Source organism: Pelophylax lessonae (assembly GCF_965119305.1).
Source record: "Pelophylax lessonae genome assembly, chromosome: 1".
NCBI lineage: Eukaryota > Metazoa > Chordata > Amphibia > Anura > Ranidae > Pelophylax > Pelophylax lessonae.
In genome coordinates this window covers 407,264,395-407,278,602 of record NC_138768.1, presented here as the reverse complement: position 1 = coordinate 407,278,602, position 14,208 = coordinate 407,264,395, and the positions used below count along the sequence as shown (strand labels likewise).

General features: G+C 41.3%; 1 protein-coding gene across 2 annotated transcripts in view; it reads left to right on the top strand.

The window, feature by feature from the left end:
- Window positions 1-14,208, top strand: part of SLC44A1 (solute carrier family 44 member 1) — a 294,253-nt gene that overhangs the window by 159,488 nt on the left and 120,557 nt on the right. For both annotated transcript variants that reach the window (XM_082273818.1, XM_082273817.1), the window contains exon 7: window positions 3,362-3,451. In XM_082273818.1, the coding sequence (XP_082129944.1) occupies window positions 3,362-3,451 (90 nt within the window). The remainder of the gene's footprint in view (window positions 1-3,361; window positions 3,452-14,208) is intronic.

Genomic DNA, 14,208 nt, shown 5'->3' with positions numbered 1-14,208 from the left:
TGGTCGGAATCCACCCAGACGCCTGGCCCGGCAGCCTCTCAGTGAGCCTAAGCCAGCCATTTCCACCTCCCCCACAGCCCAGCGAGTGCTGGATGGGCAGAGCAGAGAGCCAGCAATTGACGGTTACCAGCGCTCTGCAGCCTGAAGACTGAGAGCTGAGTATTAAGTGGTGTTCGATCGCTCATATCTCGGTCCTAGAGCTGGCAGGGACCAATGCAGCATCAGATCAATGCATCCACCTGACCTAGGTGAGTATAGTTTTTTTTTTTTTTTCTCATGAATGATGGGATTGCATTTTAATGACCAATGACAAAAATTGAGAATAAGCAAAGTGATTTTGCTTTCACCCTAGCATTGCTGCCCCATAAACTCCAAGCTTGCAAATTCCCCCTGAATGACAGCTGTCATCAGATGAGTGGCCCACTGTTCATCTCATTTATGTTGAATGAAGGTTTCCACATAATATAAAACGTTGTCAGCTCAGGCTCACATATGTGCAGACAGTTGTAACAATGTTTCCAAATCAGTTGAGATCACTATTATCATTCCAAAATGTTAATACATTTAAAGTGGCCTATTAATGTAAATGTATTTCTCAGCTACAATGCAGTTACAGCTTGACTGCATCTTCCCACACAGCTCCATTTATTTTCAGTTTTGTGTATGCTTAGCTTTGAGCACTAGAGATTATTCACAGGCAAGGCTGAGCAGTAAAATCAATACAGTAGTTGGCAGAAAGTAGGCACGTCTAAAACAGAAGGCCACCTATAACACTTTTCTGACACATTGTCATCTGTAATACTGATAAGCATTCTGCTGCCATACTGCACATCACTACATCAAGTCAGCAAAGCTTTTCTCTGCAATTTAAAGCAAAGTAGTGTGCTGATGATCTCAGATTTCCGACAGGCAAAATATACAGTCTTCTAGAGCTTTGTTACTTACTTTTGTTTCCCCTTGTTGTGTTCTATAATGGAAACATGTGCTAAGAGAAATACAGGGTTGCCATTAACCTCTTCCTTGAGAATCCTAGTACCTAAAGCTGGCTGTAGATGGATTTAAATTTGGCCGGTTCAGGTGGGACCGGACAAATTTGAATCCATCTATTGGCAGGAATAGAAGTCGAAGGGGTCTGTTTGTACATAAATCAGTCTCTCAATTGACTTATGTGCAACCAGTCTGTTGGAAAATTTTTGCTCGACCAGTGCCTAAGTATATTATGATGATGGGGAAGCCTCCCCGCTGTCAGAATACAATAGCTCCGTGGGAGGCATTCCCCCATGCTAGTTGAATGAAATAAAATTAATCATGTACGATTTGCATTATTCAATGACTTGGAACAAATTTGCAGCCAGTGAAATCAAAAGTCCCGATCTACTGACTTGTTTTGGCTTAGTGATTCAGAAAAGGATTTATCCACTGGAATCTGTTTCATAGTCAAGCAAGTAGCACTTTCAGAGGTTAAATACTGCAATGGCAGCCTCCGTATTTATGCCATCCAAACTTTCGTTTAAGTAGAACAGCAAGTTACCATCATTATTACACACATTGGAGCTATAGTAATGATCCTGTAAGTCTGCAAGGCTGCAATTACTACTAGTGTTTGAGAGATTGTCCCCTGCCATCTTCGTTCAAGTCTGAACCGTTTTACTTCAGATTTTACGGTGATTACTGTATTTAACTCCAGTGCTTAAAATCACCACCTGTTCGTCCCTAAACCAGTGTTCATGAAGTAGGGTATGTGGCCAGTGCTAAATGGCTTGGCATCTACAAAGAGGGCTTGAAGAAGAACTTTCTGTCTGACAGCCCTACAAGAATACTCATTCTAGTTACAGATACCAAACACTAGAGGGAGCCTAAACCTTTTGATTTTGGAGCATAGTGGTTGAGAGCTAGAAGCTCCTGTGAGGCTTTTATTGCTGTCTGAGATTGTACTGGACAGATTTTCCTCCCATTCCGTTAGGGTGACCACATTAACTCCTCAATAGGAAGTAAGGGAAACGTTCTACAAGGGTGCTACGGATGGAACGGACGGTTCCCTGTGTCAGGTCTCCCGCAGAGGGGATATTGGATCAGCAGACTAAAGGTTAAACTATAAAGGCAAAACTATAAAGGCAGCAGCATCCACTCAAATTCTTCAAACAAACCATGCTCATTTAAACGTAAATCATTATTGTGGTCTCTCAGTATGTGTCTGACACAGGGCCACATTAGACTGACCCTTGGGCCACGTCAGAGCTGTGGTCATTGAAAGGCAACCCGGTAGGCTTTTAAATGCTGCAAACAAAAGGTTTTAGGTTTTGTCAATGTTTAACCTTTGGTCTGCTGGTCCAATATCCCCTTTGCGGGAGACCTGGCACAGGGAACCGTCCGTTCCACTTGGCTGATGCCTCCTGAAATACACTCCTACTCAGCGTCACACAGTTTTCAGTGTTCCTTACCATTCAGTAAAAATTCTTCATGCGTTTCCCTGAAGAAGCCGTTATGGCAAAACCGGTTGGAAACTAAAGCGCAGTGAATAATACCATTCATATACATTGAATATTTGGCTCTTAAATGTTTTTATATCTCTTTAAATAAATAAATGTTTATTTTTTATACATGATAAAAATGTTTCCATTATCCTGTGTCTGAGTACCTTAAAAGCCCCACATCCCACACTTTTTTGAATTTCCAGATTATTTGAGATGTTGGTGCCCTTGATATTTATGCATTTGGGCTCATCCACAAAAACCTCTAAGGGTACTGAGATGGCAATACAAATTGTGTTCTAGCCTGTCTACTCTACTAGAAAACAATAGTGCTTTGATTGCTGTATGGATACCTGAAGATTTTTTTCCTCAAGGGGGGCTGCAGAGTTCAATAAAACCTCAGAGGTTCTAAGCTTTTCTCACCCTATCCTGAAATAATTCTTTTTAGTGGGTAAGCTAAACAAATATGTTTATTACTATTGGTTTTATTGAAATTTTTAGAGGGAATAATTCCTTAATCATTCTAGATGCTGGATCCTGTAGAAGGTTGGTAGGCATAGGTAATAAAAAATGGATCTGGAGCAGTGTTGGGAACAGCAGTAAATGACCCAGGAATCATCCCTTTAGACTGTGAGAATGCAAAATCCCTACGCAGTTCTAAACTCCTTTTTTTTTTTTCCATGAGAATTAACAATTCTTTACCATTTCCACTAAGGGACTTCTATTAAGTAATAGTGTGTTTAATAAGTTGCTCAATTATGTACTGTATTTTATTGCTTTTAATCTTTGTTACAAAAAAATTATCAGTAATTGTCTATTTTAAAAATCAGTTTTGAGTACACAATGACCTAAAAAATCCTTTACAACATGCTATCTTATTTTTCTTGCAGTGCTTTCAATGATTTTGATGGTTATAATCAGATACATCTCTAGAGTGCTTGTTTGGATCTTAACCATCTTGGTCGTGTTGGGTTCTCTTGGTGAGTTTTACAGGCATTTTACTATCTACATGAAATAAAAAAGTATGTATGTGTGGATGTTCATGTATGCATACAACAATAATCATGATTACTCTAATATGAACGTTTGTTTTTTCATTTTGGAAAGGAAGGGGGGGGGGGGTTTGCCCTGTCGGTTGTTTTTTTTTTTTTTCCATCAGTCCCATTGAGGTTTCCCTTTTACTTCCTGTTCCATAGCCAAAACAGGTTGGCCCCCATTGGAGGATACCCCCCCCCCCTCGCCAACTCCTGTTTTGGTGGCAATCCGAAATGTTGGTTTCTCTTTATTTTCATTCTAGGTGATAATGGTAAATATGACTAATAGAGAGGGTGACTCTCCCTAACAAGGGCACAGGCAGCAATAAAAGACAGTTTGTTTTCTAGTCCCGCTCCACTTTATCAAAAATGTAAATACGTTTTTCCCTTACTTATACTTCAAGCATAGGGAGGATAACCCTTATTTTACAGTCTTTCACTCTGAGTTTTTTGCACGAATGGGGAAAAGCAATCCGAACCTACTACTGCAGTATTGCATTTTAGGGATTAAACTAATGCTCCATACCAGTGGTCTCCAAATGGCAGCCTGAGGGCCATATGCGGCCCTTTGCGTGCTTTTATCCGGCCCTTGGGACACTATTCATCATCAATATTCATCCTCTTATACCAACAATGGGGCACAATTCCCCACGGACATCAATGAAGGGGACACAATTTCTCCCACTGACACCAACAATGAGACACAATTCCTTCCAATGACATCAATGATGAGGCACAATTCCCCCCACTGACACCAATAATGCGGTCCAATAAAACCAATGATGGGCACAATTCCACCCAATGACACCAACCATGGGGTACAACTCCTCCCATTGAAACAAATGATGGGGCATTATTTTTGCCCTCTAATGTCGGGACCTTTTCTACTCCCACTGGTCATAGTCCTGCCCTCCTAAAGTCTGAAAGACAGTAAACTGGCCCTTTGTTCAGAAAGTTTGGAAACACCTGCTCTAGACAAACAGCTGCATGTACAATTTTGGGGATACATAGTTGCATAGTTAGGTTGGAAAAAAAAAGACACCTATACATTGAGTTCAACCAAAAGACAAAAAAAAATGATCTCCATCCTAAGAACCCTAAACACACAGATGAAATAGTTGTAGTTTCAGGAAGTCAGGAAGCGGCTGCATGAAAAAAAGCAGCACTGGTCTGAAACCGAGGATGGAAAAAAGGTGAAAACAGGTAAAAGTGGAAATGTACTAATATCCAAAGTCACCTCCCCCATGCAATAGGCCTAACTAAAAACCTACAGCCAAATTTTAAGGAACCATGGCAAAATTTCACAGAGTTTGGGATCTCTGGGTCTCTAACTTCAGCGTCACCTTCTTCGACTCTAAATTTGGCACAGCCTTGGCTGCGGTCTTGGGGCTGGGCTGAGGCTACTCCACAACCGCCTCTTTCCCCTCTCCTCTGCCCCTGCCTTGTCCCTCTTCTTCATTGCTCCCCTCCGTTTTCTTTCTATTTCCCCAATACAGAATGCTCATTGCCATAATTCTTTCTGGCGTCAAGTCCCTACCCAGGTCCCTTGTGATAGCACTAATGTTATGGTCTCTTACCATTCTCCACTTACCTGTCTGTTGTTGCTCTTCATACGGATGGTTTTAGGGCTGACAAGCCTTTTTCATTTGCATTGTATTATCTATTTTTACATGCTTCAGTGATCAGAGATGTGAACCCATATGTTTCCATTGTTCTTACCTGAAGCGGCTTGTTGTATTTGTATTTTTTTAAATAAAAATCAATTAAAAGATTAAGCCCCGGTTCACACTAATGCGAGTGCGGGGTTCGCATGTAATGTCGGAGCGCACTGCTCCTTCATTACATGCGATCGGCTGTGCGGTGCGAGTTTAGCCATACACTTTGTATGGCTAAATTCGCTCCGCAGCAAACACGCACAGGGACCCTTTTTGGAAGCCGCATCAGGATCGGATCGCACAGCGGTTGACACTTGTGCGATCCGATCCTGTGCGAACTGCACGATCGCACTGCGATATGCGATCAAACTGGGGGTGTCGTTAAGATTACATTTACACCCCCAGCGTATCGCATATGGCAGTGTGAACTGCCGGGGGTGCGTGTGCGATGCGGGAACAGGCTGCGGATTCGCAGCCTTCCCGCATCGCATGAGTGTGAACCGGACCTAAACAAGAAAAAATGGAATTGTTTGATACACAATGATTTAGAAAACGAAATGTTATTCAGTTAAGATTTATGTTTGTGTACTTTAATTCACACACATTTGATTGGCTCATCTATGATGTACTACCTGGCTGTCTAGCATAGTAAATGGTAACACTTTTAACTAGTTCCGGACCACCCTGCCGCCGAATTACTGGGCCAGGCAGCCCCTCCTGCGTGAACCGACGTAGACCTAGGGGGCGAGCGGGGACTTCGATGCAGGGGGCAGGCGGCTCAGATTGCCGCCTGACGCCCGCGATCGTTCCCCGCTGTGAGAGAAGAACGGTCAGCTGTTGTAAACACAGCTGACCGTTGTTATCTCCGGAATAATCACAGAGTTCCTGTGATCCTTCTATATAGGATCACAGGTCTCTATGGTCATTCCATAAGCCCCACCCCCATACAGTTAGAAACACGCCCCTAGGTACACATTTAACCCCTTGATCACCCACTGTGTTAACCCCTTCCCTGCCAGTGTCCCTATTACAGTAACAGTGCATATTTTTAGCACTGATTACTGTAGTAATGTCACTGGTCCCCCCAGAAATGTCAGTTAGGGGTCCGATCTGTCCGCAATGTCGCAGTCCTGCTAAAAATCGAAGATTGTCGCCATTTCTAGTAAAACAAAAAAAAAATTGCATAAATCTTTCCCGTAGTTTGTAGACGCGTCAACGTTTGCGGAAACTAATCAAAATACGCTTATTGCGATTTTTTTTTTTTCTCTTTTACCAAAAATATGTAGCAGGCAACAAATTGGCCTAAAATGTAAAATTTTGATTTTAACATTTTTTTTTTTGGGGGGGGGGGGGGATGTTATATAGCAGAATGTGAAAAATATTGTTTTTTTTTTTTTTTTTCAGAATTGTCGCTCTATTTTTGTTTATAGCGCAAAAAATAAAAATTGCGGAGGTCATCAAATACCACCAAAATAAAGCTCTATTTGTGGGAAAAAAAAGCACATCAATGTGTTTTAGGTACGGCCTCGCACGACCGTGCAATTGTTCGTTAAAGTAGCAGTGCCGAATCGCAAAGAATGGCCTGGTAATTAAGGGGGGAAATCTTCCGGTCCAGAAGTGGTTAAAAACCTGCCATTCTGAAGCCTCAGTGCCACTGCTTCATCTCCTTTCAGTTCAGTATCACTACAACGGTGATGCAACTTGCTTTTCCTGTGAACTTACCCAAGTACATCTAGCTGCTTCCTGTGAGTTTACAGAGCAGGCATTTACACTACAACCCTAATATAGCCTTTCGAGTATCCTGTGTCAATGCCGTAAAGAGAAAATTATTATTTTTTAACCGCTTGCCGACCGCCGCAAGTACATATATGCGGCGGTCAGCCCCGGCCAGGCAAAGTGACGTACCGGTACGTCACTAGCCTGTGAGCCAATAGGGGGCGAGCGCGCGCTGCCGGGGGCGCGCTCGCGCCCCGGCTCGTTCCCTAACAAGTCCGCGCATCACTCGCGATCGTCCGCTGTGAAGGGAGAAGGGCAGGCGGCTAATGTAAACAAAGCCGCCTGTCATTCTTCCCTGGGTAACAGCAGAGATCTAACGGTCCTGCTATGTAGGACCGTAGATCTCTGCTGTTACATGTAAAGCCACATCCCTGCATAGTTAGAAACACGCCCCTAGGGACCCAGTTAACCCCTTCCCTGCCAGTGTCATTTTTACAGTAACCGTGCATATGATTACTGATTACTGTAGTAATGTCACTGGTACCCCCAAAAATGTCAAATGTCAGTCAAGGGTCCGATCTGTCCACCGCAATGTCGCAGTCCCGCAAAAAAAATCGCAGATCGCCGCCATTACTCGTTAAAAAAAAAAAAAACAAAAATAACAAAAATCTTTCCCTTAGTCAACGCAATAACTTTTGCGCAAACCAATCAAAATACGCTTATTATGATTTTTTTTTTACCAAACATATGTAGCAGAAAACAAATTGGCCAAAAATGTTAAATTTAGATTTTTACATTTTTTTGGGGGAATTTCATATAAAAAAATTTTGAAAAATATTGTTATTTTTGCAAAATTGTCACTCTTTTTTTGTTTATAGCGCATGATCAAAAAATCGCACAGGTGATCAAATACCACCAAAAGAAAGCTCTATTTGTGGGAAAAAAAAGACGTCAAATTCGTTTAGGTACAGCGTCGCACGACCGTGCAATTGTCCGTTAAAGTCACGCAGTGCCGAATCGCAAAATAGGGCCTGGTCAGGAAGGGGGTAAAATCTTCCGGGGCTTAAATGGTTAAAGAAATGTAGAAGTGAACCAAAAGGCATTTTATTTATTTACTTGCTTTTTTTAACATACATCACTGCTGTCATAAGCACCATAGGACCCTTGAATGACCATTTTCACAGGCGATCATGGACGATTACCCCTATGCACAGGCTGCATGCCGTTAGCAGCTGTACTAAATACTAATATTTGCTCTGCATCTATGGGAACCATACCTTTTAATAGAAAACAGCTGCTGTACCTATATTCCAATACAGTAAAATGGCAAATTTACACAGGTATTACCTGCTTCCCACCCAGGCCATTGTAAAATGACATTCGGACGGGAACCCTATTGTTCTGGAAGGACATCATCTGACGCGATTTGTCACCAGCTGTGTCCACTGGTCACTGTCCATGTGATCACTGTGACCAATCACAGCGAAAAAAAAAAACCAGTGGTGAATATATACCACCAAAAGAAAGCACTATTTGTGTGATAAAAATGTCATATGGGTACAGTGTTGCATGACCGTGCAATTGTCATTCAAAGTGTGACAGTGCTGAAAGCTGAAAATTGGTCTAGGCTTGAAGGGGGTAAAGGTTCCCAGGATTGAAGTGGTTAAAGAAGGTGCAGCTCACTGTTATGTATCACAATAAAACAGATTAACTTTCTTAATCACTCTAAAATCCACCACAATATTTGTAGGGCCCCAAAAAAATCACATAACTGTGCCTTGTATGTACAGCTCACACCATGAGTAACAACTTACTGGGCTCAATGAGACCCCTTATATTGTAAGAAGGTCTCAACATGCTTTCTGTATATCTCCAATCTTCAGTTCCTTCTGCTCTCCACTGGTTCAATACCTGAGCCAGCCTTCTGCTTTCTCCATGCCACCATATAAAATGAATATATGTGGGGTAGTCCCAATAGTGTAATACTACTTTTTATTAAAATTAGAATCCCAATACTAAAAAAACACACTCTCATTCAATGTAAACAAAAGTTTCTGTGTACTACAAAGTAGTGCCAGATCTGACATCACGAACATAGAACAGACATCGTGTTTCTATTTGATGTCTTCAGGGATCAGTCCGATCCCTTTATTACCTGGATTTGTCACCGCACATAAACTGCATTAAGTTTTTTACTCCAGTTTGTGTGTGGCCAAAGAGTGCTGCAACATTTTAACGTAATCCTGCTGCCCATGTGAAGGAGGCCTAATAGTTTGTAATTATGGTAATTAATTGACAGTCTCTGTAATAAAAAAAAAAAAAAAAAATTTGGTAATTTTCTAATAAAGATCTTCAGACAGTCAATGAAGTTTAAAAAAGGTTCATATTTTGTTTGTGCAAAATAGAATATAGTGTCATTTTCTGTAAATAAAATATAATATATACTTTTGCGAGCCTATGGGGCAATTGTGAGCCTCTGGATAGTGTTCCTATTACCCAGATAAATGCTATGAGTCTGTTGACGTGCATTATGTTCCCAGCTCTTATTAGCTCTTATTAGTTGGTGCCTAATAATTTCAAGCCAGAGTTGGCCCATAAGATTGTTTCACCAAGGTTTTGTCAAATTGCGCATACAAAATATTTTCACTTTACAGGTTTAATTTATCTGCAAATGCTACTGATTTGGACTTGTGAACTTTTCAAATGACCTTTGTCACTGAAGGACAATGCAAGATTTATTCTTGGTTAGGATGACTGGGAAAAATGATCAAGCTGTTCTCCATTTTGTACCTCTAATCAGTGAAATGGTGTGATTTGTAATGCTGGAAACCTACAATGTGGAATGAATGAGAGAGGGAGAGAGAGAGAACATCATTAGCTAGCACTTTTCAAATCCCTGTAATGTGTCCCTGGTTACACCTACAAGTCATTCATTCAATAAATCACATTGTAAGCTTCACTCATTCAGACTCCCAGGGTCTTTTTGTCAAGTAGGTCACCTTTCATAAGCACTATGAAAAGAAACATATTCATCACATTGTCTAGGATGCTTGAATGAAGTCCTGTTATTGATCAGCATTTTAATTTATTAGTTTCCCACATTTCATTTATGCCCTAACAGTAGGGACCACAAAATAGATACAATACAGTTTAATGGGGTTAATGCTTACATAATACAGTGGTTGTTTTGAGTGACCCTGCCACTTTCTTAGAGTAGTTAAGATCAGTACAGCACAGAATTATTGATCCTCAAGCATTTGCTTTTTCTATAGCATTATCCACCAATGCACAAAGTTTCATAGGTGATAAAAACCTGTCATGACTTCAATTTTTATTTTTTCACTTTATGCATTGGGGTTGATTTACTAAAGCTGGAGAGTGCAAAATCTGGTGCAGCTGTGAATGGTAGCCAATCACCTAACTTCAGCTTGTTTAATTAAACTTTTGACAGTAAAAAAACTGGAAGCTGATTGGTTTCTCTGCTAAGCTGCACCAGATTTAGCATTCTCCAGTTTTAATAACAGCCCCATTGTGCCTATTTTTCTGTTTCTTAACCACTTGCCGACCGCCGCACGACTATCTACGTCGGCGGTCAGCCCCTCACAGGCAAACTAACGTAGGGCTACGTTGCTTGCTTTTGAGGGTCTAGGGAGCGAGCGCGCACCCCGGAGGCGCGCTCCCGCGTGGTCACGGACCCCCCCCCCGCGCGTGTGACCAGCGGCCACTCGGCGATCGGCGGGGGAGAGGGAGAATGTCAGGCAGCTTGTGTAAACAAGCCACCTGTCATTCTCCTCGCTGCAAAGACACTGATCACATGGATCTACTATGTAGATCCGTTGATCAGTGTCCTTACAGCTGAAGCCACAGCCAATCACAGTAGAAAGCACGCCCCTAGGGACACACACAGCCCCTCCCTCCCAAATAAAGTTAACCCCTTCACTACCAGTGTATTTTTACAGTAACAGTGCATATATATAGCACTGATTACTGTAGAAATGTCACTGGTAACCCCAAAAGTGTCAAAAATGTCAGTCAAGGGTCCGATCTGTCCGCCGCAATGTCGCAGTACCGCAAAAAAATCGCAGATCGCCGCCATTACGCGTTAAAAAAAAAAAAACAACAAAAATGACAAAAATCTTTCCCTTTGTTAGTAAACGCGATAACTTTTGCGCAAACCAATCAAAATACGCTTTTTGCGATTTTTTTTTTTTTTTACCAAACATAGGTAGCATAAAACAAATTGGCCGAATATGTTAAAAAATTTTGATTTTTACATTTTTTTGGGGGGGAATTTCATATAAAAAAAATGTGAAAAATAGTTATTTTTGCAAAATTGACGCTCTTTTTTTGTTTATAGCGCGTGATCAAAAAATCGCACAGGTGACCAAATACCACCAAAAGAAAGCTCTGTTTGTGGGAAAAAAAGGACGCCAAATTCGTTTAGGTACAGCGTCGCACAACCGCGCAATTGTCCGTTAAAGTCACGCAGTGCCGAATCGCAAAATACCCCCTGGTCGGAATGGGGGTAAAATCTTCCGGGGCTTAAGTGGTTAAAATAGAACTATGGCCTCCCATTAACAAAAAACAATGTGCTTCAGCATCTGCACTTACGTTTTTTTTTTTCTGATCCCCCTGCAAAGTCCCGCAAATGAGGTTACTGCCAGTAAAATCCACCTAATTTGGCTTGTTTTGATAATGTGACAATACTTCTGCACTACTCTTGAATTCAGAGCAGAGTTGCCATTCTCATATAGGCTGTGGATGCGTGCGCTGCAGTGGGATGAGAAAAGGTTGCAGGATGCATGCTTACCACTATTGTTACTGCCTGTAGTTTGTTGATTAGCACCTAACTACCCACTGCTTCAAAAATAATTTACATTGTAATGCAAGTAACTTTTTAAGGTTATAAGGGTGCTGTGTGAAATACAAATGGGGAAGCATTGATTTATAAAGGGTCCATAAAAGCTCTAGCAGTCTTGTGTTATGCATTTCCAGTTTGTCTCCATTGCCTCAATCTTCAACACCTCTATAGCATATCCTTCAGTTGCTGACAGCTTTCTGTAACATTATATTTTGCTGAGTATTGTGCCTTGCCCATTGATGAAGTCAGGGGCCACACTAGAGGCCCCTATATCAAGTGAGTTGACCACCACTGATATAGATGAAAAAAGATTGCATACTCACAATTACAATTTTATTTTAAGTACTTGGTTTTGAATAAGTTGTAAAGGGGGTATGATATGGTGAGAGAACATTAAGATATAGGTGAATGTACACCAAGCTTGGAAATTAATTCAGTGAAGATCCTCCACCAAACCAATTTAAATTTTCCAAAGACATCCAGCAAGCCTTGCTCATCTATGCCAATTACCAAAACTTTATTAATTCCAGACCAGTTAACAATATTTCACTGAAGGGTTAGATATTTGGCTTGCCTGTTTGGGTGACAGCAGGTCAAATGATAACTAATACACATATATAACCGATCCAATTTATTAGATTATCAAGAATTGTGCTCCACTTTTTTTTATCACGTTTTTCATTGGGTCTGCTTTTTTCACAGCACAACAGCTAGCACAGTAACATAACTGGCTTTAGCTTGCCTTTTTTTGGCTGTTAGACAACAGTTGCTGGTTCCTGAGATTTGACTTTAACCACTTGCCGACTGCCTAACGCCGATCTACGTCGGCAGTCAGCCCCTCACAGGCAAAGTGACGTAGGGCTACGTCACTAGCTTGTGAGGGTCTAGGGAGCGAGCGCGCGCCCCCGGAGGCGCGCTCCCACGTGGTCACGGACCCCCCCGCGCGTGTGACCAGCGGACCCGATGTCCGCCGGTCACTCGGCGATCGGCGGGGGAGAGGGAGAATGTCAGGCGGCTTGTGTAAACAAGCTGCCTGTCATTCTCCTCGCTGTAAAGACACTGATCAACGGATCTACATACTACACCTTACAGCTCAAGCCACAGCCAATCACAGTAGAAAGCACGACCCTAGGGATACACACAGCCCCTCCCTTCCAAATAAAGTTAACCCCTTCACAACCAGTGTATTTTTACAGTAACAGTGCATATGTATAGCACTGATTACTGTAGAAATGTCACTGGTAACCCCAAAAGTGTCACAAATGTCAGTCAAGGGTCCGATCTGTCCGCCCCAATGTCGCAGTACCGCAAAAAAAATCGCAGATCGCCGCCATTACGCGTTAAAAAAAACCCCACAAAAATGACAAAAATCTTTCCCTTTGTTAGTAAACGCGATAACTTTTGCGCAAACCAATCAAAATACGCTTTTTGCGATTTTTTTTTTTTTACCAAACATATGTAGCATAAAACAAATTGGCCGAAAATTTTAAAAAATTTTGATTTTTACTTTTTTTTGGGGGGAATTTCATATAAAAAAATGTGAAAAATATTGTTATTTTTGCAAAATTGACGCTCTTTTTTTGTTTATAGCGCGTGATCAAAAAATCGCACAGGTGATCAAATACCACCAAAAGAAAGCTCTGTTTGTGGGGAAAAAAAGGACGTCAAAATCGTTTAGGTATAGCGTCGCACGACCGCGCAATTGTCCGTTAAAGTCACGCAGTGCCGAATCGCAAAATACCCCCTGGTCAGGAAGGGGGTAAAATCTTCCGGGGCTTAAGTGGTTAAAGATCATTCTGGGGGAAGAAAGGTTAGGAGAAAGGATGGAGTACTGTATGGAAATCTGTATTCTGGCTGGACTGGATTATTAATAAGAGCAGATTAATCATGCAGCCCCAATTCCAAAAATGTTGGGAAGCTGTGTAAAATCTTCATTCAGGCAGAATGAAATGATTTGCAAATCTCATAAACCCATATTTTATTCACAATAGAAAACATATAAAATGTTTATACTTAAAAAGTACCATTTAAGGAACAATGTAAGGTTTTTATTTTGAAATTGATAGCAGCAACATGTTTCAAAAAAGTTGGGAAAGTAAGTGGTACTAATAAGGAAGAGCTAGAAGAATGTTTTTCAACTAATTAGATTATTAGGCAACAGGTCAGTAACATGATTGGGTATAAAAAGAGCATCTTGATGAACCAGAGTGTCTTAGAAGTGAAGATGGGCAGAGGTTAACCAATGTGTGAAAAGCGGAGTCTAAAAATTGTTGAACAATTTCAGAATAATGTTCTTCAATGAAAAATTGCAGACACCTTAAATATCTACAGTACATAATATTAAAATATTCCAAGAATCTGGAGAAATGTCTGTGTGTGTGGCTGAAACACAGTATTAGATGCCCATAATCTTCAGGCCCTCAGATGGCACTGCATTAAAACAGGCATGATTCTGTAATGGGCATCACTGC